The 26979-nt window shown below is 38.4% G+C and overlaps 2 protein-coding genes across 6 annotated transcripts in view; both read right to left on the bottom strand.

Annotated features, from left to right (window-relative positions):
* Positions 1 to 1042: 1042 nt before the first annotated feature.
* On the bottom strand, positions 1043 to 6963 carry ZNF639 (zinc finger protein 639). 4 transcript variants are annotated; one of them, XM_032193560.1, is made up of 6 exons: positions 6903 to 6963; positions 6188 to 6291; positions 5572 to 5639; positions 4871 to 4978; positions 3870 to 4007; positions 1043 to 3576 (listed from the first exon to the last, which is right to left on the bottom strand). In XM_032193560.1, the coding sequence occupies exons 3-6, from the start codon at positions 5627 to 5629 to the stop codon at positions 2429 to 2431; spliced, it is 1452 nt and encodes a 483-aa protein (XP_032049451.1). In that variant the 5' UTR covers positions 5630 to 5639; positions 6188 to 6291; positions 6903 to 6963; the 3' UTR covers positions 1043 to 2428. The 4 variants fall into 4 exon arrangements, with proteins under 4 accessions (XP_032049451.1, XP_032049448.1, XP_032049450.1 ...); XM_032193557.1 differs by having other exon boundaries at positions 3864 to 4007; XM_032193559.1 differs by lacking the exon at positions 6903 to 6963 and adding an exon at positions 6410 to 6459 and having other exon boundaries at positions 3864 to 4007.
* Positions 6964 to 10017: 3054 nt separating this feature from the next.
* The window catches only part of PIK3CA (phosphatidylinositol-4,5-bisphosphate 3-kinase catalytic subunit alpha), a 42377-nt gene continuing 25415 nt past the window's right edge, over positions 10018 to 26979 (bottom strand). The window contains exons 10-22 of one of the 2 annotated variants that reach the window (XR_004253591.1): positions 23927 to 24051; positions 23485 to 23566; positions 22815 to 22979; positions 22147 to 22250; positions 21152 to 21323; positions 20707 to 20813; positions 20147 to 20268; positions 19540 to 19618; positions 18735 to 18905; positions 18108 to 18225; positions 17803 to 17954; positions 16579 to 17115; positions 10018 to 15874 (exon numbers count right to left, since the gene is read on the bottom strand). Coding sequence is in view for 1 of the 2 variants with exons in the window: in XM_032192866.1 (XP_032048757.1) it covers positions 16845 to 17115; positions 17803 to 17954; positions 18108 to 18225; positions 18735 to 18905; positions 19540 to 19618; positions 20147 to 20268; positions 20707 to 20813; positions 21152 to 21323; positions 22147 to 22250; positions 22815 to 22979; positions 23485 to 23566; positions 23927 to 24051 (1668 nt within the window). In the remaining variant the exon portion in view is untranslated. Of the gene's footprint in view, positions 17116 to 17802; positions 17955 to 18107; positions 18226 to 18734; positions 18906 to 19539; positions 19619 to 20146; positions 20269 to 20706; positions 20814 to 21151; positions 21324 to 22146; positions 22251 to 22814; positions 22980 to 23484; positions 23567 to 23926; positions 24052 to 26979 lie in introns of both variants that reach the window. The other variant, XM_032192866.1, reaches the window with a different exon arrangement.

Consider the following 26979-nt stretch of genomic DNA (forward strand, 5'->3'; position numbering starts at 1 on the left):
TCAAGCCATAAGGTTTAGAGAAGACTTTGGTCTCTGGCAGTGCTCCAGTGCTCCAAGTTCACCCCGATGCACCACCCCGACCTTCCACCTGCACACTTCAAATGAATAAGCCCAACTTTTCTAATTCACAGCTACCATGTAGCGCCCTCACTAGGATCAACGTGCCTTCCCTAAGTAAAATGAGACCAACTGCCCACATAATTTTCCATCTACTTTCTAATAGATTAAATAAGCAAACCCAATGTTAGTCCCTAATTTGTAAAATCCATGCCAAGTCAAACTTGAATATATTTCCTAACTAGACACTGTGGTGTGCATTTTAGTTAAGAGTTTGGCCTCAAAACATGCTTATGGCATGTTTTAATTCCCATTTTAGAGACCAGAAATCAATACAACATAAAAATTGACATGAAACTACTGAGGAGTCAAAACACAAGTTTTCTGTCACAGGCTCCATACTTTTACAAAAGAGCCTCTTCATTGAGGAAAATGCAGCTTTCCCGCACAGGTCACTGTGCTGATCTGTGCAAACACACACATTTCTTCATCCTGCTTTTGCTTTTTTTTTTTTTTTTTTTTAAATGTCTTTCCCCTAGGACTCTTAACAGAAGAACCAGCATTCCCCAGCCCTTTATCCCCGTATGAGCAAAATTAACCTTCCATGTATAATTCTCATTAGTATTTTGTTAACTATATTATTGCTACCATATTAAGCTAGCCATGATGAATGAGCTCAAAATAGGAAATCAGCAATTCTACTACAGACAGTGTCATTCTCTATACAATAAACTAAAACACAGTTAGGATACAGTCAAGTTGTCCTTTTCAACAATGACATGTAAGATTTGGTACTAAATCAGCATTTCAAAATGATGAAAGTGGTCTTGCTCTTACAAAGCAAGAAGTGTCTAGTTTCCAGAATTTCTAGAAATACTTCTCTATAAATCAGGTCTTCCATTAACCGACTATATAGCCAATATTTATAGCTTTAAAAATTCAGTGTGAAAACCCTTGCACACCCGGAAGCTGGTAACACCAAATCTCACCAATCAAGAAATGTTTTATACATTAATTATATCTCTACAAATCTCGCATTAGACAATCTTACATTACAAATTTACAAGCGATACAGAAATGTAAACTTCACCACTATTTTATGGGTTATTTCACTCCGATAACTAGCACAATCTAAATGACCTCACCCTTATCATCTATCCAACTATCAGTCACTCAAAAATACAGCTACGGAATGAAGCTTAAAAATTCACTTATGAAGCCAGTAATGCCTGAACAGCACTATCTAATCAGAACAGCTGTGTTAAATCATTTGAAAGTGATTAAACTTTTATACCATACCAGTGTTTTAAAGCAGTACATAGTTTAAAATTTACAGATTTAGAATAACTTTCATCAAATTACTATTGGTGGAAAGCTAATTTTTAGTCTACAAAATTATAATTATGTAATTATAAACTCATTTATAGAGGCTTTCTCCAAATGAGGTTGGTGACATTTCAGTGAGAACTAGATTATGAAAATCATGCTCTTTAGACATTCTCATCTGGAACATTCCACAAATTCCCTTACAATTGGCTCCTTAGAACATGACCCAGTCTACACACAAGCAACACCTGTCAGGATTGCATAGAATCGGAGTGGCCTGGGTTGAAAAGGACCTTAAAGACCATCTAGTTTCAACCCCCCTACTCTGGAAAGGGTTGCATCAAGAGAAACATGGGAACTGAAGGTAAATAAAGGAGATAGAAATGATGTGGGAGGTCTGTAGTAATGTGTGGATGAAAGCATTGTTGGTTGGTTCCACAGGCAGGAGCTAAAACAGAACACTGAACGAAGACAAAGCAAATGATGAGATAGGACAGGTACCCCAAGAGAAAAACAGGTCACTTTTAGAAGCTTATCAGGAGAACAGGGTGGTAAATGCAGGCTGACATGTGGAGACTTGCATGCCTGGGAAGTTTTGCAACACACTTATCTTTGGCTGGTTGATGAAGCTTTCTAAACGTGAGCTCAGTGACCTGCTGCTGCAGGGGATAAAATGAGTAGGATGCGCAATTGAGGTCAGAGCGATGTTCAGGCTTGGACCTAGATGTTGGTGCTTTGTCTCTTTTAAAATTCTAAAGAACTGGTCTTGTACATTGAATGTGAGAGTACAGGGTGAGCATCAGAACTGCTATAACATGCAACTACTCCCACTGTCCCTCCCCCCTGAATATGACCCATCACACGTAAATGCGATCATTCCTAACGAAGCTCTAGGTAAGGAAATTCGTTAACACCAAGTTGTTATACATGCTTTGTTGATATAAAAACATTGGAATTGTACAAGTGCTGTTAAAACTGTATTTAATACATTTTAGTGACTGAAAATTAATTTGGGTTCTAACAAACTGATTACAGGGAAAGGTAATCAAGCTGTCTCATGTATCTGAAGATGACTTAGAAGATCCTTCTCATTTCCAAACCTCATTAAGCAATCAGTACATTTATGAGGTAAATCTGCCGAATGCCTGAAATCCAAATGGGTTTTGAGGTCTTCAATCTGTCCTGTTGAATATTCACAGTACTGACACAAATAAATCCCTTCAGATAAATGAGAGCTTAAATGCTTGCAATACTCCAACATACCTGAAAAGCCCTTCCCACAGTCATCACAAACATGAGGGAATATTTTGGTGTGTTCAATAGCAACATGCCTGTTGACATTGGTATGCAGCCTGCTCCTAAAGCCACACACTTGGCATACAAAAAAGTTTTTGCATTTGTCAAAACTGATTTTGTTTATGAGACTGTACTGTCCACGCTCCTTGTTGTTGTAGCTGTCGCTTAACTCTATCAGCCGACACGCGTGTTCGTTCACCACGTGGCTGTGCAGATCTTCTGGATCGTTTGTTTCATGCTCACAGAACTGACACAAGTACTGTTCGTCACAGCTGTGCTCCTGGAAGTGCAGGTACAGCTCACTGCTCGAGGAGAACTGCATATCACACTGCTCACACCAGTAAAGGTGGTCATTGAAGTGAGTGTCTGCTATGTGCTGACTCAGATTCTCAAAGATCACCGTTTTGTAATCACAGTATTTGCAGATGTACGGATCTTCCTCATGTAGCTTTACATGTTCAATCAGCTGCATTTTGCTGGAGAAACTCTCTTTACAAACTTTACAGACATGAGTATCTGTACAGGTCTTGTGCTTCAGGATCATGTGCTGCTTTAAGTCAGAGAAGTACTTGCTATTAAACTCACAGAGCTCACACTTGTACAGGCCGCTGCTGTTGGCTCTCAGCAAAGGCCATTTCTGTTGAGCTGTGATGTTCAAAGCCTGGTTCTTCTCGAAGATTTTACAGGTTTCAAGAGGGATCTCCTCTAGATCCTCAGCTTCTAGCTTCTCAGGTGACACGGTTTGTGTCTCTATATCATGAACTTCTACAGCATTAACTTCCGTTGTAGAAATTTCTACAGTTTGAATATCAAGAGGTTTCTCCTCTTCTGTAGGGATGTCACTGAATATGGGTGAATCACATATGTCTTTACACATTCCATTATTAGTAGCTTTATCTAAAAAAACAGATAATACAAGCAGAAGGTTAAAAACAAATACAGCAAAAAATCTGGGTCCGTATTTAACTTTTCAGTTAGCTGTAATAGCTAATACATACAAAAAGTAGTTATTGTTCCCCAGCCACTAGGACTACATTTTAAAGTTTTAATTAACTCATAAATAATGTAAACTACAAATTTTTCATCTCTTATATCAAACTAAAAAAGGAAAATACCAGCTATATTAAAAGCCAACATCCACGCTCTCCAGCTTCCCAGCATCTCAGTTGCAAATACGCATTTACCTTTACCTTTATCCTTCTTTTTAGGTTCTGAATAGTGCAACCCCACAACATTTGAATGTGACCCACTCCAGTGAGAAGTGCCAGCATGCACTGGACTCCCATCATCGTCTGTGTCTATGCTCTGCACAGGACTGTGGTATCTACCTGCAAAGACAAAAGATTTTCTTGTCATTATTCATCCTTTCTAGCATCACCCTGACTCCCTTGATTTAACCTAGATGTTACTTACTACTTACTTATTCTAGTTATATAAATTTATCTTTACATACCACTTACGTTGTAACCTACATTGAAAGAAGTTAACAAACACCGCAGAAATAATTTCCATACATACAAAAGTCAACAGAATAATTCAAAAGGTGGCAACTCTGTCTTTACAATTTCAGAAAAAAAAAACAGCCATTTGATTACACTGGAAAAAAATAAAATTCTTAAATGAAAGTTTACACATGAAAGACGCATCTTTTTAATATCTTTAAGTATTTCTGGTCATCATATTTTAAGGTATATACTTAGAGAGACTTGTGGATACTTGTTGGCCAACTTAGAGTGAAAGGAAAAATAAATATAATTAAAGTCCATCCTCAAATTTACTCTGCCCAGTGTGTTAAACTCTACATCAATTAGTGGATGCTGTATTAAAATGTCACTTTCCTGAAGTACAGGTTACTATTGCTAGTATGCTTCCTCTCAACTCATAGATTATCTAAGTTGGATTTATGGCACCTGGCCAATGGATATTTAGATAAAGTTTAAAATTCATTCTAAATACTTTAAAATTGATGCATCTTTTTGTTGTTGTCACTTTTTACTTTGAAAATTATATTTGAATTACGACTAAACAACCTTCCACTAGTCTTAGGCATACCAGATGAGAACAATGCACAGAAGTCTGCCACTACGTATTTTGTATTCTACTTACTTCTATGAATAGGAGTATAATATTTAAGGATTTAGGAGTATAATAGTTAAGGATTATAGAACAAGATCTCAAAGTGCACTCTTACCTCTGTTTTCAGAATATTTTATGTCTGGTTGTTTCATAGAACAGACACTGTAGCAGTGGTCAGAAAGAATTCCACTATTATCTATGTATTTGGTAGCACCTGAAGAATCTAGATTAAAAATAAAAATAAAAATTAGTATTTACACTAACAAATGGATGTAGCTACATATGGATTTAACATTCACCAGAGTTCTTCTCACTGGCCACGTTATTACTTCTCACGTTGTGAGGATTCTGTGCCTGTCTGATAACATCACTGTTCTGATTTGCAGATTTCAGCTGCTGTCCTGATGTTCAGAGCATCAGACGCAGTTGTTATCAATCTCTGCTTCCACTGAAGATAGCGACGAGAGCACAGTTAATTCAGTGCTGAGAACTTATGGACACCCCCAATCCAACTTTCATGAAATTTCTTCCCTGTGCGTTAGTAAAATCTTCCCTTTATTGTTTGTGTGAGCTTTCCAATGTGCAGGGAGTACAGAACAAAACGGGTCAGATGCACTGACCAAAAGTGGCTTGACAATGGAGAATGCAGAGTGGTTACTCTATACATTCGGAACAAGGCTCCTTATCCTACCCTTTTACTGATTTTACTGAAAGTTACTGATTTTCCTGATATAAGTACCCTTTTCATAATAAAGTGATTACCTGAAGCAAATTAAACTAATTGAAGTGTGTACATAACTCAAGCTCTAGACTGACCTGAATATCGAGAAGGGTGTAGAGTCTTCCGTTTTCTCTTTTTAGGATGTTCGTTCATTTTGAATGGTCTAAAACAACCATAAAGTGAAAAGGTTTAAGAATTAGCCTGAGTTGCTTTTATCTAGTTCTTAACTTTCACAAGTTTATGAAATAACACAAACATTTTGAAAACCCAAACACCACACTCAAGATTGCTTTTCATAGAATCCTAGAACGGCTTGGGTTGGCAGGAACCTTAAAGCCCATCTAGCCCCAACCCCCCTGCCATGGGCAGGGACACCTCCCACCAGATCAGGTTGCCCAGAGCCTTGTTCAACCTGGTCCTGAACACCTCCAGGGATGGAGCATCCACAGCTTCTCTTGGCAACCTTTTCTACCCCCTTGCCCCATCCAGCACCTTCTGTTATAGTTAAGAACACAACAAATGCACATGCATAATGGAGTCTAGGTTCATATTCCTGGTTTGGAACAAAATAATGAGGCTTACTATAAAGACACAGGTCAAGACTCCAGTCACTCAAGTACTCATTAGAAGCAGTTCTGCATTCTGTGGCCTTTTGTCAGACATGGGATATTCTGAGGCACGTTGGAAACATTAACAGAAATGTCATCTTACCCCAAATCCTAGACTCCTCAGTATCAGCAAGGAGAGCAGCTAGGAAGGTGATGGCTGCGCAGCTCCCACGTGTAGTGAACGCATCAGGACATGAAGATTTACATCTGTGGAGTGACAGATTTTAAAACGGTTTAAACCAAAAATAAGAAGTCACATCAGGATCAAACACAGAAGCATTACTAACCGCGAAGCTATTGAAATAGAGGCGCGGAAACAACATACAAAGTTTATATTCAAATTAGCGTCAAAATGCACGAGGCGCATGCTGTTTGCCCTCCTTTTGTGCCGGGTTAGCTGACTTCGGCTGCGCTTGGCAGCTGCTGGGGACAGGAGAAGAAATGGAGGTGGCAGCAGAGCACCGCGGCGGTTCGCTGCCAAGCAGCCCCCAGCGCATCGGCACCGTCCCGGTGAGCCCGGCCTGAACCGGCCCTTCCCCAGCAGCACCCAGGGCCCCCCCCGGGTTTTGTTTTTTTTTTTTTTTTTTTTATCCCGGCGGCTCCGCCCGGTACCGGGGACGGGGGCACGGCCACGGGCTCGGGCTTCAAATGGCGCCGGGGCAGCGCTAAGATGGGGGCGGGAGGGCGGCGAGCGGGCGCCGCGCCCGGCGGGGCCAACGGCGGGCGGGCGGGAGGGAGGGAAGGAGGGAGCCACCCCGCTCCCCGGGCGATGCCGGCGGCCGCTCCCCGCCCGTGCAGCCGCCGCCTCCGGGACTCACCTCCCGCTCGGCTCCGCTCCCCGCGCCCAGCCCCGGCCGCCGCTGCCAACCCCGGACGCGGCGCTCCCCGCGGGGGAAGGGGCGGAGCGGGGCGGGCGGGAGGCCGCCGCCGCCATGGCGCCCCCTGAGGGGCGCGGGGGGGAATGGCGGCCGTGAGGGGCTGTGCTGTGAGGGGAGGTCTCGGCCCCGGGCATGGCGCTGAGGGAGGGCTCGTTGGGACAGGAGCCGTCCTCTCAGCCCCGAAAGGTGCTCCCAGCGCCGCTTTTTGCCTGCTTCACAGCGTGGTTTCACCTGCAGGCAGGAACCCCTGGCACTGCTGAAGCCCCCCTCAGGACTGACAGGGTCATCACTGTAGCGTTGGGCCTTGGTCCTGTGTTACAGAGGAGATAGAGCATGATGCTCATAAAGCACAAAGCTTTTTGTATCGGCTGCTAAAGCTGCTCTAGAGAAGAATCAATATAAAATAAGGGTTAAGGAAGTTATTATAACGATCCATCTCCTTTTCAACCTTCTTCCAAGAATATCACAACAGACTCCCCCTTTTTTGCTCACTTTTTTATGTCACAGTGGGATAAAAATAAAAGAACAGTGACAGCCTTCCCTGGCATCTTTAAAGGTGATCTTTAAGGTGCCATTCTGTGAGTCTGTATCTCCCCACAAAGCAGGGTATTTCAAATGGTAGTTTGATGACAAAGCAGATTGTGGAATTTTATCAAATCTTCCCTTTATTGAACTGCTGTGCTCTAGGTTAGCCTGAAGTTAACTAATTTAAAAAATTAAAAGCTCTCAATTAGCAGACAATCCACAACATCCCTAATGTTACTGTTCCAGTGGATAATAAAAAGTTATACCTTACATCTCATCTGTTTTATTCATTAGCTGGGAGTTGAAACTGGACATACTCTGTTTATAAAATCCTACCTTCAGCCTTTGTCTTGAAAGTTGGAAAACACGTCTTTAGGATGAGCTGATTTGGTGACAGCCATATAGGAAGAGCTCTGTCATATGATCACGCAGAAGTTTTGATGGCAAGCAGCATGAATGCAAGCAGACTGATCCTTTTGAAGACATATTGCTGAGTCCTTAGAAATTAAATAAATATGATGCATCTAGTATCTCCTAAGCTATACCAATCAAGCAAGGTACTAGCATCCCAGTTCAGTTTGTTCTCTACTGCTTATTCCAGACATAGAACCTGAGCTTACTCCAAGATGGCTTGTGATAAATTTCTTATAAACTGGCTATAGTCACCCAAAGGTGTAGATGCCCACGTATTTCTCCCTTTATTCACTAAAACGTTTTCTATGTAAATATTTGGGGGGAGAAAGGGGGGAGGGGGAGAAGCACTTTCCCCAGTTTCCAGTGGAGGGCAGTAATGGGAATTTATTATTTGTACTTTGCCAAGGGAAAAAGAGGGGAAAAAAAAGAAAACTCTTTCCTTTGAATTCAGTCCTGCTCAGTGAGACACAACCAGGCTAACCAAGTCACTGTCACATAAAGCACAATACATCATCTGTACCTTTTGACTGATTTCTTCTCCACACAATGCAGCACAGCCCAAACACACACCTGTCAGCTAGGATGCCGAGACCGAGTCCAAGAAAGAAATATCTGAGGAGGATCCCCTTTGAAGCCGTAGATCCAGTTCAAAGTCACAGGCACCAGACAGGCTCATCAATGCTTTAGACAGAAAAATCTAAATTAATCTCACTTTCAAAACCCTCACGTGCCTGGGATGTTCAGACAGATCTGGGTCAGCTTTTAAGCACTCAGAACCCATTCCAACCAGATATATAAAGAAGCCCAGGGGTAGTCACCTTGTGGTTTAAACAGGCAACACAAGTGATGTTCATTTCCATTAGCAAGGATGTATCTGTACTGAAGTAAGGAAGGATAGGGTAAACTTGTTTTTTTTTTTGGCAATGACATCAGAATGTGTAGCTCACAGGGACAACTTTTACCCACCCATAGCAGTGAAGGGCAGGCTGCTGTTGGAACTTGGAGACACACCAGCTTCGACCTTACAAGCTACAAAGGCAGAGTATCTTGTTCTGCAGCCAAGGGGATGACAAATCCAGGTGACTTCACTACCTGTAATGGAACTTAATTTCCTTCCTGGAAGGCCCCAGCCTGACCCACATTTCAGAGAGAAACTGAGGGAGCTGTGGAGCATGGGGATTTCAGGGCTTCCCTTAAGACTTGCAGTGAGAGGACAATGACAGTCCTCTCCAGATTAGAGCTCCACTTGAATTTCAAAATCACTGTAAGGATGATGAGTGTCCATCTTTAATGAAGAGTTCAGATCCAGGGTAGGCTGAGCATCTGCTGGCCCTCAGCCCTTTGTGAAACTAGGCAGAGGTCATCTGAAACAGAATTGACCAGTGCACAAAGTTTAAAACCTACTGAGGGCATCAAAGATGCTTAGCAGCGACCTGATTACATCTTGATACTTTTCTCATCCCTCCAAAAAAAGCAAAATTCTCATCAAGAAAACTCACATGCCTCCCACAATAACAATTTGTTGGAAATTGAAGTCGAAAATAGACCAGCCTTTCCACAGATGAACTTCAGCAATTCTATTACAGCCTCATGGTCTTATTCTTGCCATTGAGTAATTTCCCAAATATGTTTCTCAATCTTTCAAAATCAGTATCAGATACAAAAATATGACCTAGTCTTCATTTTTAAATATAGTTTTGGTGATGAAACGCCAAGGATATTTTTCAGAACCAAACCAGATTGACTTAGCAGAGGCTTTACAACCATTCAGCTGAAACACTTAAATATTGTCTGCTCTCTTCTCACAGCTTTGACAGACCACGTCTAAAATTAAAGTTACTTATTTTGAGGATCAACATGTACAAGAATGAATGCCATGTGCCGTTAAGACCTCTCACTTGGCCATACCCATAAATAATGCAAATTCTATTTCAGTATTTTTCACCCCACCTAAATTAACAGATGCACAAAATTTTTATCTCCTTTTTAGAAGAGCTGAAACATCAAATCACACCTCCAAGACTCAAGTTTCCTTAAATTCTCACTTCAGGATTCACAAGTGTACCAACCATATTATTTTAATTTAGTTGTTAGTATATACAGTAACACTCAAAAGTGTGATAAAAACCAAACAAAAGTAGTTTTTTTTTAATAAACAGCATGTGATACAGACCGCGAAGATAAATAAAAAGCAGACTTTTTACAGTTTCCCATGAACATGAACTACAATAAGTGTCATAGGCCAAACTTGTCTTTAGCACAGCAGAAGGGAAAAAGTTTTTTTTTTCTTTTTCTATTTTTTTTTCCTTAAATGTACTGCAAGACTATTCTCAGTACGACAACACATGCATCTTGCTGCATCTTAAATAGTTTTTTGGCCCATTATTACTAAAAATGTCTTGCTTCCTAACTATTATACCACAGGACCTTTATTACAGAATGACATACACATTGCAACATTCCCCCCCGCCCCCAGTAGTGGTTATTTCAAAGATAATTGTCTCATTTTTTAAGAAGTATTTCAAGCACTGGTGGGTGTTCATACTCCCTTTTTTGATGCAGACGTGTAACTGCCACTAACTTCAACAAAGCAAGAGACGCATCAAGAGAATGCACCCTCCTGGGCTCTATCCATGCAAAATGCCAGCGGGATCCTGGTCAAGGGAGGTGATCCTTGATCCTTCCCCTCTGCTCAGCGCTGGAGAGACCGAGCCAGCGCTGCTGGCCTCCCCAGTATGAAAGACACCGGCACACTGGAGCAGGTCCAGCGAAGGGCCATGAAGACAGTGAAGGGATACAAGGGGAGGGCTCAGAGAGCTGGGATTGTTTAAGCCTGGTGAAGAGAAAGCTCAAGGGGCATCTTGTCAACATATACAAATACCTGATGGCGAGGAGTAAAACAGACAGGCAAGGCTTCTCAGTGCAGCCCTGCAAGAGGGCAATGAAATAGATGGAATTTCATTCAAACATCAAGAAAAATACAACTTTTACTGTGGATTCTCCTTTTCTGGAGATCCTCTGAGCCTGGCTGGTGGATGTGCTGGGCAGCCTGCTCCTGCAAACAGGGCAGTTGGACCAGAAGATCCCGAGGCTGCTGCCAACCTCAGCCATCTATGATTCTGTGACAGCTCCTGCCATCATGGTGCTGCTTGTAACAACAAGACTTTCCAAACTTCAATCCCAAGAATCCAGGACAGACTGCACCCATATATATTTACACACTTTTTTTTTTAGAATCATTTTCTCCACCAGGCAAGTGGATTTTGATAGTGTATGTGGCTATTCACACTTAAAACTTGCAGAGGTGAGAGGGCAAGGAGAAAGGATGATGCTTTCAGAGGAAGAAGTTATGTTTATCTTCACAAGAGGTGATGAATAATTTGGACCACAGTGGCTCTAAGATAAGGATTCATCTCTTTCTTTCTCCTTCCTCTTCTCCCTTCCCTACATCAAACAAAGAAAACTTCGGACAGCCTGGGACAGCTGATAATCTAGGCTATAGAACACTATTAATAAAGCCTGAGAACAGATTAAATATACATAGATCAAAGAAACAAACAGAACTGGATTCCAGCTGCGAATATCCACATTTTGGCCTTCACGGATTAAGTACAGCAGACAAACGATTTGCAGGAGAAAGTTTCTGCTCGAGTTAGGCTTTCTGTAACTTCAGCAATACAACTGCCAGGTTTAACTGTGATTAACTCTAATACTGGATCAGGTTCCTAACCACATTTTTATGGTTACACTGAGCTAAACGGTTCCTAAACTGGTTTACAGCTACTGGGAAATTGGCACCAGTATTTCAGGAGTCAAGATAGGGTTGAATATTTTTTTTTGGCCTTCTTCATGCTGAAAATATTTTGCGTCACATACAGAAGTGACAGTAAGGACACTTAAAACATGTTTATGCAAACCAATGGAAAACCAACAGACAGAGCATCGCTTCAATCAATCTTCTCTTACAAATGGTTCAAGTTACCCTTATGCCATGGGCATGTTTGTTTTGGGGGAGGTGGGTGTTGGAAAGGGAAAGGAAGAGAGATGGAGAAAGGGATCCACCTCTGGATTAGAGTCAGGGATGCTAACACAGTAAGATCTCATCCTTTTAAGTCTACCCCATAAAACTCAGAAGCCAAGAAGGACACTGTACTGCAGATACTGGATTAAGAACTACCGTGTTTCTCCTGAGTGTGGGTTTGCAAGTCTTAATACTATGAAAGAATAGGAAGAGAAAATATTTAAGAGTTTTCCTTAAGCTAGCAAGCAATAAAAATCCTGGAGGTCTCACAAGTAAAGGCAACTACAGACAAGACTACTGCAGCTATGAATTAGAGATTTAAAGGCTAGTTAATAAAGAAAGTATTTCAAAGTCAAATTGTCAAGGGTTTAACTGAGCAGCTAGGAAACATCCCTCATGAAGAGAACAGCTCTCACACTGAATCGTACAAATAAGCAATCTGGGGCTTTAATATACACGGAGCCTACTTCTGATTTCATGTGCTAGTGTGAATCCAGAGTGATTCTCACAAAATCAGTGTTGTATCAGCATAAAGTGAAATCAGATTTTCTCCAACACCAGAGCACCTATCGATTTGGTTAACGTATGCAGACAGAAAGCTTCTTTATCTAGTTTCCAGTTGGCTTCTTTCATCAACACAGATTAAAAAACAACCCACACGTGATCAGCTGCAGGGGTGCTGAGCTACACATCTTTTTGGACAGATAGAGCCTTACTTAAACTGAGACAACTTTCAGCATGAAAAAAGGTAAAAAAAAAAAAAAATCATTTGTATGAAACATGTATTGCAAAACTAAAATGGAGATTCAACGATCTGCAACAACAGCTACATAGCGTTAAAAAAATAAACCCAACAAAAGAAGTGTGGTTCTTCCATTCAAGTAAAACTAGAACAAGAGAAAGAAACATGGAAGTTTAAAAAAAACAAAACAAAACTCAGAAGCAGCAAGTTACAATTCTCTGTAATACCACACCATTTTCATTAACTTGAAGCATTTTAAAGATGTCAAAGTCTTCAACAAAATAGTAATTTAAGTGGCTTTTGTTTTGAATGGGTCCAGCCCAGGTCTGCAACCTGTACAGACATGCAAAACAGGAGGAATTCACAATTACAAACAGACGCTGGAACATGCCAGTTATAAAATGACAAAGCAAAGAAAATGCCTTCAAACTGTCCATGAACATGGGCTACTGACTGCTAAAGGGCTTATAACATTTTACATAAAAAGCAAAGTTGGAAACAAAAACAACCCTCCAAAACACCACCAGCAGGGTCATCACATACAAAGTTCTCTACAAGCTTGGTTATTTCTATATTGCCCTTAACATGTAGGCTTATATCTTCTCCACAAGATACGAAACCACTAACAGTTTTGGTTTTATTTAAATGCTTAAATGCTTTTTTCTTTCTTTCAAATTATACTGACTGCAGGTCTGAAGAAACTACAAATGCACTCCTTCAGAACAGAAAGGTGTGCGTAAGTCAGAGGTGCTTTTTCAGCTACCTTCAGGAAAGCAAAGAATTTAATTTATGAAAAACTAGTCAGCAGCAACCTGTCTTGTCATTAAATCAAACATGAATAGCTTCACAGTTGAAAAGGTTAGTCTTTAAATTTCACTAAATCGCCACTTCCTAACGCTTTGAAATAAAATGGATGGCCCAGTGCTGGGCTTCTTGCTCTGGCAGTCCTCCTATGGAATTTTGCAGGAGCAAGGTGTTCAGATTCAATTCAAGCTCAAAATAAGCTACTTGGCGTTTTGAGCAGCTGATTCTCAGAACAAAAGGGAACATTTTCAAATCTCCATGAAGTGGGAATAATTAAAGAAAAATTTCAAATTCCAAGCAATCTGTAGAAACAGAGCTCAGCTACAGGTGCTTTTACAGTCTGTAAGCAGATCTTACTTCTGATATTGAGAATAGATGAGATCTTATTTACACCAATGTAAGTCAATATAAAATTCCACTGTAGTGAAATTGTATTAGCACAAAACTGGCATACCAGGATAAAGTAATTAGTGTTAAATGCTTTGAAGCTGTAAAAAGTGTTTTGTTTTTCCCCCAGAACACTGGCAGAATGTTTTCCAAAAGCTCACCCTGATTGTGGTAGGAACAATAGCTTAAAGCCCATGATCTTCCTCTACTTTTTTTTAAAACTATAATTACCCCGAATCATATTATGTCTATATCACTATGGAGTTTCCTTTCTTTTATTAGATGTCTATATGAAATTCTACAGCTTGTGCGCAGCACTTAGTTGCAAGAACTTTTAAAAACGGAGCCTGATTCCTCATACCTTTCTGTTTGTGCAAAAAGGGTGCAGAACACTGTATGCTTGAACTGAAACACATACCCATATTTACAGAAGCAAATGGCTAGGAAGGGGTAAAGTACAAAAGAAGTTGGGCTCATAGGATGCAATAAATTTGAGTCTTTTCATCCAGACTGGAGAAGTCCAACCATCTCTTATATAAAGAAGGTAAAACATTGTTTCAATAATAGATAAATAAGGATAATATAGCACCTAATATGGCATTTGTGCAATGAGTTTACTCTGTTAAATTAAGAGTTACAGCCAACAGGGTTTCAGATTTTGTGAACTAAACAATTTGAACTCATTGAAACAAAGATGTGTTTTCAAAGAGCTACACCATTAGTGTTGACTGCAAAGTAGTATGTACAAAGGTTAATTTTGCTCTGGAAAGTATGACCAAGGTTAGCAGGAGTGAAAATATTCATATGAGCAAAAAGGAATATGTAACAGTCAAAGAATAACGGGAAGTCTGTTGGACTATTCCAAAATGTTTAGTAAAACTAAGGAAATAAAACTTCACATTCCCCGTACTATTCGTGGAACTTCTATAGTCTTCACAAAAACAGGTTTCCCCCCAGAACATTGTCAAGTATCTATGTGTACAGTAATTAACTGCAAGAGCTTGACTATGAAAGTGTCTTGAAAGACCTATGTCTTGCCTTTACAATCCCCAAAGTCTTTCATAATGTAATCAATTGCACATTTTTAATATATTACAATTTGCTAAATGAAGCCAACCACTCATTACCTCATCAGTACAGCCTGCACAAAGTACAGTTTATTTATATACTTATATTCTAATCTAACACCAGCTGTCAGCATATTTTATATTACATGTGGTATTGCACTTTTTGAGTGGCACCTCGGTGTGTGTTTGCAAGTGAATGAGTTGAACCCCCAAAAGCCCCCAGACCTCTGGAATTCACTCCAAGTGCTGCCAATCTAGTGAGCTTAAAATGTTAGGGTGAACATCACCCTCAGAATCATGTGTTTCACTAATTAAAAAACCTGTTTAGTAGTTAGAAAAACAGTCCTACCTGAAGTTGTGCATAAGGGCAATCTGACATCCTTGGTACTCTGAACAGTTTCAAAAAGTGGTGCCAATTTAATTGATTGCACACATCATAATTGTGTTGGAGGACAACAACTAGATTTACAAATATATATTACACACACACAAAACAGACAGAGCTATAAAATGTTTGGTAACTCCACATGCTTTGAGCTAGCCAAATGTATCTGCTGTATGTTGAACTGCTTGTTATTGATCATACTGAAAATCTACACAGCTATTTCTGATGTATCAGTTACTGGATTAAACAACCACTTCCAGAGGAGGAAGAAAGAGGAGAAATGGTGGACCCAAAGGTTGAGGGTTTAAACATACGTTCCTTGAATAGCCAGCATACCACTTCAGTAATGTGAAGAGTATTGCCCCAATGTGTGTTGATTTTTTGCTTTGTTTTTGTTTTCAAAAAAGAATCAGGCCAAGTTCACCTCTGGCATTAGTGGGTGTCTCCCCCACTTCTTCAATGCTACTTGTGTCCTCTTTCACCAGGGCTGAATTTGGTCCTAGGAGTATATCTGGTCACCTTCGGTGACACTAATGGAAACGGGAGTCTTGGACAGATAGAACTGGGCTGCAAAATTAAAAGAGTGAATATTGGACAAATCATGTAAATAAAGAATATATATTAATAATAGTTCCTATTATATAAATAGCCTTTATAAAAAAATAATCTTTCAATAATTTTAATAACTCACCTTTCTTTAGGTTCTGGAAAACATGTATGAAAAAAATCTATTCAGTTCAAGTTAGATTAAAGCAAACCTAAGATGAACACTACAACTCTTTGTTGCACTAAACCCAATTCTGACCATTCAATTTCCAGGTTAGTCAGTTTTGGGGGATGGTAAGAAGAGTTTCTTTGTGAAGGTATGAATTGCACCCCTAGAAATACTGAGCAGAAGAAACACCATCCTGAATGGGCCGATCTCCTACTGCTATCAGAAACTGTGCAGATGACAGACCCAGAAATCAAAGGTTCATCTAAACCCCATGTTAATATGTTAATGCCTCTGAGCGCATTTTAAAAGGCACTGTCCTCTCACTATTATTTTTAGATCTTTGAGCTTAAACTCCTTCCCTTCAAACTATGCTGCATTTAAATATCCACTATCACTTGAACTGTCTTTCAATGCTTTTCAGTCCAGCATAGTCTCTAGCTGCTGTACCAGATCTAAGGTAATATGTGATGGACTCTATATTCATGCTAGCACTATTTTCTTTTTCCTTCTAATTTATCCTATCAAATGAAAAAAGGAAACATTCTTCCAAGTTTACCTTTTTGGGCTTAAGGCATAACATGAAGTCACACATCATACTAAAGCTTAAGTTTTGAAGAGTACAATTTTAGTGCTATCTGAAACCCTGTTTTACATTATTTTTCAACAGTTGTCTGTACAGTTCATCTCTTATTTTTGCCGTAAGTTCTAATGTCGTTCATGGTTTGTGCAATTCCTATGCAACCAGTCTTTGCTGCTAACGGGTATTAACAGTGCAGTACCCACAAAGCGGGTTGTTCAGTTCTTGTTTTCTTTGCTTTCATTTCAGTTCAAAGCATGTTGCTTTATTGTGTGGAAGATCCAGTCCATTTTTGTTGTCCAGCCACCATGGTGAGCATCATTCATTTGCTTCATGAAGTACTCAAGAGCTTCCTGCTCAGTTTTGTCCAATGCAAGGGTCTTTCGAATGTATGCAATATCGTCAAAGGACTGCAGTTCTGGCATTCCTGAGCCAAGCATCATGGAGAAGAGATTTATGAACAGATTGGCATGCTGCCGAATTGCTAGATAAGCCTTATAGCACATCTCTTGAAACCTGGAAAAGACGGGGAAGAAAAAGAGCTCAGTGTAGAAGCCTGTTAGATGCATTTTTAATCTCTAAACACGTTTTCGGGCTATTGGTAGACATTTTTAGTCTAATAATCTAGTAATATCAAGTAATAGTCTAACAAGAACATCAAAACGTTGCTAAGAGATATCCTCATCTTCCTACTTAGGTGATCTTAACTTCTGTAAAACTCCGTAGGGGTCAGACTGACACAACGGACAAATTACAGACAAGCTTTCTAGCCTCAATCCTCATTTGCAGTTTGTGCAGATGTTCAACACAAGTCTAAGGGAGTTCACAGAGACATTTTAGTTATTGCTGCTGACATTTCAGATTATAAAGCAAGTTTCCCGATACGCTGCTGCAAACACAGTGCTTTCCTGGTTATTACCAGTGACAGAGACAATTCTCTCCTGTAATTTTGTGGGGGAGGTAACTGTTCCTCCTTAGATATTCTGCAGAATGCACTGAAGATGGGCATTTGCTTTATTACAACATTGGGTGAGAAATGCCAGTTTATGCTGAAATCACTAATGTAAGTCAGGTTAAGACAAAAACGCAAGTAAAGCTTCAGTGCAGCATTCAAACAGGCAATATAATGAAAATAACACAGTATTAAAGTGCATTTTATATACAAAACACTCTGGAATTTAAATGCTTAAAAAAGCTGCTCACCTTTCAAACTCTCTTGTTTTGGTGCATTCTTGGGCTCCTTTACTAATCACTATTAAAAAGTCTTGTGTTAAGACAAATGGCACACGCTCTCTTTTATAACCAAATTTTTTCTTCTTATGATCAAGGAAGTGGCCAAAGTCAATGTGAAACAGCTTGGAAAGACAAAAAGGTATTTAAGGATTAGTAATCTTTGTTTAAAGGATATTATTGTAAAATTACTTAGAGTTTGGATGGATTTTTTTTTTAAACAAACTCGTATCAAATCGAGATTATATTATGCTATATTCCTGCAAAAAACATCTTACTTGTCCATCATCTTTCACCATGATGTTACTGTTGTGGCGATCACCAATGCCCAGTATAAAGGTGGCAACACAGTAGCCAGCACAAGAACGTGTAAACAAGTCAATAGCTGCATCATACCTATTGAAAACAAACAAAAGACATTTTCTTGTAGATATTCTAGTAAAACAAAATTGCAAGCCCTTTTTTTTTTTAATTATTATTTAAAAGGGAAGAACCAACTTTACTACCCTTGCTCAATGAAGTGGAGTTCCTAGACTTTAGCAAAGTAAGGAAGAAATTCAGCATACTCTGAAAACAGAAGTACTTACAGTTAAGATCATGGAACAGCAAGCAGGACTGTCTTTCTTCTGAAAACAGACAGTAGCTTTCATTTTGATGAGCTACTGTTAAGATACAGAGTTAAGCCTTGTCTTCATAGTTCTACCTTCAACTTATGCTTTACTGTTGATAAGTCACACAACTACTCAAACTCATTAAATACAAGCTAAATAAAGCAGGACTATTAGGCAAATGAGGGCAGGGAAAAATACTGATGGATGTAATTTCCCTCATGATAAGTTTTAGTTCTCTTGAAGCTTCAAAAACAGCAAGTGGACATGAAAAAAAAAAGCAACAAGAAATCTCACATTTCTCCTTTGTTCTTGTCCTTGAGCCACTGATGCAACGTATGGCTGTTGAACTGCAATGCTCCCTTTAAGCCTCCTTTACACTGAATCTGCATGATTGTATGAGAACTTCTCACTACCTCAATGAGTCCCACGCAGTCACCAATAGACAAACAACCATAAGGCAACATCCTGTAAGAGAAAGTGGTTTTTAGAAAGCACATTTTAAGATAGCGACCAACAGGTCCTGTTTAATAATCCTTACTAGGTAAATTTCACATTACTGACTTCAGGATATGAAAATCTATCTTTAATGTTTCACAGGTGTATTATCATTAGCTGCATGGAAAAAGTGTACCAGGTATTAGTCTTGTAACATGCCAGCCAATGTATTCACCATTTCTGTTCTTTAGTTTTGTATCAAGGCAAAAGACTAAGGAAAAACTTTATTGACACTTTTTGAAGACTTTGGGGAATCCACTGGAAAGACTTTTTAAAAAGACATTCAGCATGATTCAACAGTATCTATTCAACTATATTCAAAATGAAATATTAGAGACAGAATCTAAATACTGAGAGAATGAATGTTAGTATTTCATGGATTACTATAAATAAGCAGCAGGTAACTGAATTAGCAGCATGAACCTTCAAGATGATTTTTCGAATAGTGCCTGAACATAGTACAGAATTGTAACTGCAATCTACAGTCAGGAACATTATTATTTATCCAGACATTAATGGACTAACTGTACCCAGAAACAGCCATTTACTCACGCACTCCTTAAAGATCATAATTTGTTGCTTGAGAATGACCTCTAATGCTTACCGAAGATCAAGACCCTGATTTTGCCAGATGTTTTCCATAATTCTAATTATCTGTAGTGTCAGCATGTCCTGACGTAAGTCTGGAATAGTCAAATACATAAGAGATTGCACATATCGTAACACAGAACACTGTTAGACTTTACCACCTAGTAGTATTTCTAACGGAAATGACGTTTGTATAGTTTAATATAGGTTTTGATCTCTCAAAAGAGAGGAAAACCTTTTAAATAACTTGAGAATGAATATAAGCTTGTGGTGATTTCCAAGCTGTTTACAAATATATATTAAAAACAATGGAATTGTCATGTCAATCAGCTAAACATTACACATCTGGAATGAAGTCTTGAAAACATTTTCGTGTAAGGAAACAAAGTATTAAATAGTGTCATGTTCTACCCCAACAGACTGAACATTTAGGAACATAAACACTTTGCACATGCCTTTGAGACAAATATTTATTTGTGCATGCTCAGTTTTTCTGGGAAAAAATTGCTTTGGTCAGTTTTTTTTTAAATGCATTTTTTTATGCTTAAAAAAAAAAATACTATGTAGTATGCCAGGAAAATAAACAAATACGTAGGTTTTGAATTACACTTATTTTTCCTTACCATCTCCATTCTTAAAGATTATCTCATTGTTCTGAAATAACAATTCAGACATAATATCTGGGTTTTCCCAGTTCAACCATAGGGGCCTTTTTGCAGATGACATTATCCTGCACTCCTCAAGCCTATAAAGAGATAAGGTTCATGTGAAATAAGCATATTCATACCATGTTTCTATAATACTACTATGTTCACTCAGTTTTCTTTAAAATAGTATCAAATAAGATCTTCACAGGTAACTGACAATCAACCACTATTTCCAACTTGAAATTTAAATTACTAACGTCAATGCTAATCATTTGCTAAGCACAAAGGAAGAACAAGCTATATCATACATTTTCCCTTGGTAGCATGCATTCTTCACAAATGGAACTACAGTTCCTGCCACCTTACAGGAACAGCTGTCATGTTGCTCTCTAATTTGTTAAATCATTACGTTGAAACTACTTCACTCTGCTACATATTTTATTCAGCTAACTTTGATAATGCTAGCATTTAGTGTATGTTAACATTACTAAGCATTTACTTAAATATCTGGACAAATTTTAAACTGAAGACAATACCGAAGATTTCCCAGTTGATGAGCAGGATTAAGAGGAGAGATAAAACCTTGCAAAGCATCCATAAAATCTGGCCGTCTCATTTGTTCCACAAGAAACTTCATCTGCACCTGATAAATAATCACATTCAGGTTTTGAGAACACTGACTACACATAAATGAAGATAAGTATCAGGTTTCAGCTTTTGTTTAAAGGGTGGTTTTACACAGTTCCAACATCAGCAACTCCATTTAGTCACACATTACTCAAATGGAAGCTCTTAGCTTTGGTTCTATTGCTTTAAAAGGCAGAAAATGGTAATGAACATAGAAAACGCTACAGCTTCCAGGTAACATACTATCTACCAATGTTAGTAGTATAGATACATTGCTATTTTATCAAATAAAACAGTTCTACTAATTCCTATGACTAAAAGCAACAGTTTTGGTATGTGGACAGCTTATAATACCTTCTGTGTCTCATCTTTCTTTTCCTGCTTGAGGATATCTGTGAGGTTAATCAGCTTCTCCATAGCCTCCACCTGCCTGCTCAGATGCTTCAGGTACATTCCACATGCTCGACAGTAGGACTCCAGAAGTAAACCAAATCTCTGACTTACAGTTTTATTGTGCATTTCAGACCTACACAGAGAGGAAGAACAGTTGCAGCTTTAAGACAAGACCACTTACAGGTGCCAAAATGAAACTATATTCATAACATCTTCCTGAAGGTGGCTTATGGGTCCTTCTTCCCAGCAAAGTAATTAGCATTGACTTTCCAAAACTCATCTCATTTTGACTGGACTGATCAGAGTTCAGTATTCCTTACAGCTAATTCAGCACAAGGTTTTCAGGCTTTCCCCTCTTTTGCCCACCCCCTTCCTTCCTGCTCCATGTTCTAAGATTTTCCTTAATCAAAAATCCATGCTTCTCAGAAACGCCGTACTAAGCCTCAAGCTTTCAACTCAAGTTCCAGATTTCTTGCTCAGACAAAGGCTAAACATGCATGTACGAACCGTAACTTTCAAAGACTTATGTGGTCAAATCAAGCGGGTCAAGAGAAGTCTGCAGAGATAGGTTTTTGGTTTTTTTTTTTTTTTTTTTTTTTAGAAACATACTTTTCCATATATTTCTCACTTAATTTCAGAAGTAACTCTGCTCTGGCAAAATTCTCTGTAAGACTGGTGAGGGGATCTGGCATACAACAAAGTTCAAATAGTAGAAATCTGTCAAAGTTGTGAACAGCTAACATGGGAAGCTTCAGTAATCTCAATTAGGCTACCTGGTTTTAGAATAATCACCATTAGAGGAAAAAAACATAAGATTAGTCATCTAATAACTAGCTTTTTAAACTGGAAGGAATGCATTCTCTTACCAAACTATGCACTCAAACTCTTAAAATAAGGCTTGCTTTGTTTAAACACAGCAGGTATCTCACCACCCCTAATCATGATATTAAGCTTACTTTAAATGCCAAAAGAAGAAGTGTCCTATCCTTTGATTCGTCAGTGCTTTCTTGAGTAAAAATCTCACGAGCTGATTATCTAAATACTGTTCATACTTCAGAACCTATTTAAGGATAAAGAAAGAAAGTTAGATATTATTTCTATTAATCTACATATAGATTAAATCACTTAGATAAAACACAATGCAAGTTTTACATTACATTTTGTAGAATGACTGATCTTGGTATTTTAATAATTGCACACGTTAGCATAAGAACAGTATCTGCTAACAGTGCATAGACTGCTTCTCTTTCAGAAACTTGCCATCTGAGGCTTCTTTTACTGTTACCAAATATTTTAGCCTCAACTTTCAACTTGCTTCAAATTTTAAAAAGATGCTTCTGTTCATACTTTCCCATATGCAAGACAGCTGAAATAGTTGCCTGTTCCAGCTGGTAGAACAGTTCTGTATCTGTTAATTTTTGGCATTTAATATTGGTAACAGATACCAAAGCACTACAGAAAATGAACCACATTTTAACTTCAAGAGCTCCTCCTGCTAATATAATCTGCAGTGCAAACAGATACTGCTGAGGACCTCACAATGTCCTAACTTTTGTTGTACTTTAAACCTCTGTAATTATCAAATATACATAAAGCATCAAGTATACCAAAACATGTTAAATACCTGTACTAGCTGGATTAAGTACTGTGACAGTTTGTCATCTGTCAAGTACTTCTCTAGACACCGAACTGCAAAAGCTCGCACCATTGGATCTGGATAATTACAATCCAAAAGCTCCATTGCTTGCTCTGGCTTGATTGGAGGCCAGTCTTTTACCAAACAGTACATCTGTGAACAAGAAGTCCAAGGACGTTACACATTTGCAAGGATTAGGAAAAAGTTATAATACACAGAAGATATAATAGAAGGACATAGACACAAACTGCTTCTGAATAGAAGCTGTTTACTTGCCAGTCACCTCTAAATAAACAATTTGGTATTAGTTGCCAGCTGATTGTTTTTTTTTTTTTTGTGTTTTTTTTTTTTTTATCCACTATAAAAAGAATAAAAAACCCTCACATTTAACTAATTGACATAACAAAGACTGAAGTAATGCCATCAGAAGAAAAACTAGGACTCAGTCTGAGTTAAAGAATGAGAACTGAGGGCCTTTCCTGGAGCAGGCAAATGGATCACATAAAACAAACACAGACTGATCAGCCAGTTACGGTGGCAACTTGAACCATCTAAGTTTTCGTTCAACTTATCATACACACAGCTTCTGGAAGTTTTCTTGTAAAGTAACATTTTCAAACTTCTTCAAAACTTAAACTTCTCCAGTGTTTTTTGTTACCTGAGCTACTTCATCTCTAGAATTCCATTTAACAGACAGAAGTAATTTGGGCAGAATTTCTGGTGTATTTACACAATAGTGCCTGCAAAAGATAAAAAAAAAAAAAAAAAAAAAAAGATTGTTTGTACAAAGCATCATTTTGTTTTTATAACTATCTACCACATTCCTTCAGTCCCGCATCTTTTTCTCCCTTTGCCAGCAGGATCCAACTGATATCAAAGTGTTGTCTGCATCTACGTATGAATGCAAGACTACAGTAATCGGAAAAACAAATTAATTAAACAACTTTAAGGCTCATAAGCCTTTTCTAAAGCACAACCTAAACATACAGAATAAAGAAAAGGGATCAAAGCCCAAAACAATCAAAATCAAGGGAATGAAGTTTGATTGTGACAATGAATGATTTTCTGTTTTGTGTTTTTTGTTTCTCCCCTCCCAATACCTGTGGCTCCAAAGGAAGTCCTTCTCTTGCTCAGTGATTTCAGACAAGGGATCCCGCGTACATATGGCTCGCAGTTGCTCCTTGTCACTTTCTCTTAATTCGTTATCTCTAGCTATTCTGTTACTCTGTAGAGAGACAGTGGTCCATTAATCCTCCACACGTTTTCTACCGTTGTCATACATCATACACAAATATTTTAACAACATAGGAATATTTGTACATCATGCCATACTACCTTGCTGTTTCCTTCTGTTAAAAGTGAGCACTTACAAGTAGAAAATAAATTAAAGACTGCTTTTAGTCACTACTGGGACAAGAAGTACATTTCACAAAATCAGCTGTGTGGTGGAATAGCTGCAGTTGGCATCTGATGAGCAACAGACTAGTGATACAAAATGAAACAGGTCATTTCTGTCTCCAGATTTGATGATGCTGAGAACTGCTGAAAGGGCTGAAAAAGAATCAGAACTGAAAAAGCAGAGTATGGGTGTTGAATAATAGAATCATTCAGATTGGAAAAAAACCCTAAAATCATCTAGTCCAGCCTTTAACCTAGCAATGCCAAGTCCATCACTGAACCATGTCCGTAAGCTCTACATCTACGTGTTTTTTGAAGACCTCCAGGGATGGTGGCTCAACTACTTCCCTGGGCAGCATGTTCCAATACCTCACAACACTTTCAGTGAAGAATTTTTTTCTGAATCTCCAACCTAAACCTCCTCTGGCACAACTTAAGGCCATTTCCTTTTGTCTTATCACGTGGTGCCTCAGAGAAGAGACCTATCCCACCTTGCCATAGCCTCCTTTAAGGTAATTGTAGGGTGCGATAAGGTCTCCCCTGCACTTCTTTTTCCCCAGGCTAAATAACCCCAGCTCCCTCAGCCACTTCTCATAAGACTTGGTCTCTAAACCCTTCTCCAGCTTCATTGACCTTCTTTGGTCAATGTAATAAACAAGTTTGACACTTAACAAGATGCTATCCCAAAAGCTCTACTCAGGAACAGTGTTTTTAAAGCGAGCTCATGTTTTGATGTCTGTACAATACTGACTTATACAAAAGAAAATGAACATCAACCCTTTCCAAAGTTCAGAATGCTTAAACTGTGTAACTTCTAGAACTGAGAAAAAATACTACAGCATTTGATCTCTTGTTCTGCTCTTTCCCTGTGTAATTTCTACTGAACACATTAAAAAAATACAGTAGACAAGAATGAACTGGGCTTTATCCACCAGTTTTACTGATTGTAATTTTCCACTGGTTGAACTAGAACTTTGAAACAGAAACATCTGCATGTCTTTTACAGAAAGTCTTTCCAATGCATCTAGCTTAAAAAATAAAAAATAAATAAATAAAAATAATAATAATAAAAAAAAAACAAACAAAGAAGAACAAAGGAAAAACCCACTCAAAACAGAAACAAAAAAAAAGAAAAAAACACAAAACACAAACTGCAAAAAGGAACAATAGGAAATTTCCAGATAGAAGATCAAGGCACCCTTTAAAAAATGAAGTGGAAATATTTCTAAGAACGCACGCAAATGTAGAATCAGTTGTTATATTATGCCACAAGATGTATACTTGCAGATTCCAAGTTCTCTACTTTATATTCACTTTTAATTACATAAATTACATGCTCCCATGATGGGTTCACTACTATTGTGTGTGACAAGAATATTCCAGCCTTCAAGCTTTCATCTATCAGTATTACTTCACAGAATTTTTAGTACCTTTGTCTCTTGTTAATTTGTAAGTCTGAAGCACATGGACTAGATTTGAAACTGAGAGAATTCAGGACTACTCTTTGTGTTGGCATAGAAAGATTTCTGGAACACATTCTTAGATATCATGTTAACATACAATGCAAATAGCAAAGCCAGAATCATTCTGTAGGGAAGTTAATGAATATTTATTCATTATAACTCTACAATCACCCTACTCCTGATATAAAATCAAGTAGTTGATATTGAAGAGATTAATTGTACGTATTTATCTTGATTCTGAGTTATCCTAAATTGTAATTAAATGTCAAAAAAGTATAAAATGTACCTGCATAGTGGGTCAGAAAGATCATAGATTAGGTCAAGCCCAGAAGGAAAATGCATTTATCCTGTTGCAGTCAACACCAAAAACTTGAAATTCTATGAATTGTGGGACAGTAAATGAGATTTAATATTTGAAAAGTCTTTCATATTAAAGATAATAATGGATCTATAAATGCTGCCTTATGCATTAATTTATTTAAATGCAGTGTAATGCATCTCAAGGTAAACAATAGATGTAGTTATGCTCTCTATATTATAACATTTATATAGAAATCAAACCTCAGTGACTGCTTTGCTGATTTTGACTATTTCAGGCATAAAGTTCTTTCAGGTATGGCCAATGCTAGCAATCTAGTATCTGATTTTCAATGTGTAATGCATTGTCACTTATTTCCCTAAAAATACTTAACGTTAAAAATAGCCATAAATATGCACAGTACTTGAATATAGATAATTTGGCCCCAAACCTGGAGATACCATACATTATAAGATAAAGGGAACAAAAAGATAACTAGTGATGTTAAATCTCACACAGTGAGATTTAGGAAAGGATAAGAGGATTTTTTTAAGACAAGGAGGAGGGCTAGGGAAAAAAAGCAGCATGAATAAGGGTAAAGGGAAACCTGGAATAAAATACTGGAATATAATTTCTGTTTCCCTATCAACTTGGTCATTGATGCAAATACTTTCTCTATATTTAACCACTATGACCTGTTTTTATGGTATTGTAAGGTTTATCACAAAAAAAGGCAGTAATTTGAGACATTATTCTACCTCAAATATTTTTAATTTTAAATTCTAAAACGCAAGTTGATGATTACTTTGTCACTGGCTTAGTCTCCTAACCCTTTTCAGTCTTTGCCTACATGTAGAACTAAACAATGAGTTCAACATATCAAAGCCTAGGTAAAAGGCTACATAACAGCAAAGGAATGTTCTTTAACAAGATGCCAGCTGTCCTTAACTTTCTGAGAGCCCTGCAGCACCTCTCAGTCACAATATATACCATA

This window comes from Aythya fuligula, chromosome 9, assembly GCF_009819795.1.
Source record: "Aythya fuligula isolate bAytFul2 chromosome 9, bAytFul2.pri, whole genome shotgun sequence".
In the NCBI taxonomy this organism is placed as follows: domain Eukaryota; kingdom Metazoa; phylum Chordata; class Aves; order Anseriformes; family Anatidae; genus Aythya; species Aythya fuligula.

Bases quoted from the DNA above. Each gene is read 5' to 3' on its own strand.
- ZNF639 (XM_032193557.1), bottom strand. From the start codon at position 5,629: ATGAACGAACATCCTAAAAAGAGAAAACGGAAGACTCTACACCCTTCT. The intron at 4,008-4,870 runs GTAAGAGTGCAC...TTGTCTTTGCAG, and splicing joins AAAATATTCTGAAAACAGAG to GTAGATACCACAGTCCTGTG. The intron at 3,577-3,863 runs GTAAATGCGTAT...CTGTTTTTTTAG, and splicing joins AAAGAAGGATAAAGGTAAAG to ATAAAGCTACTAATAATGGA.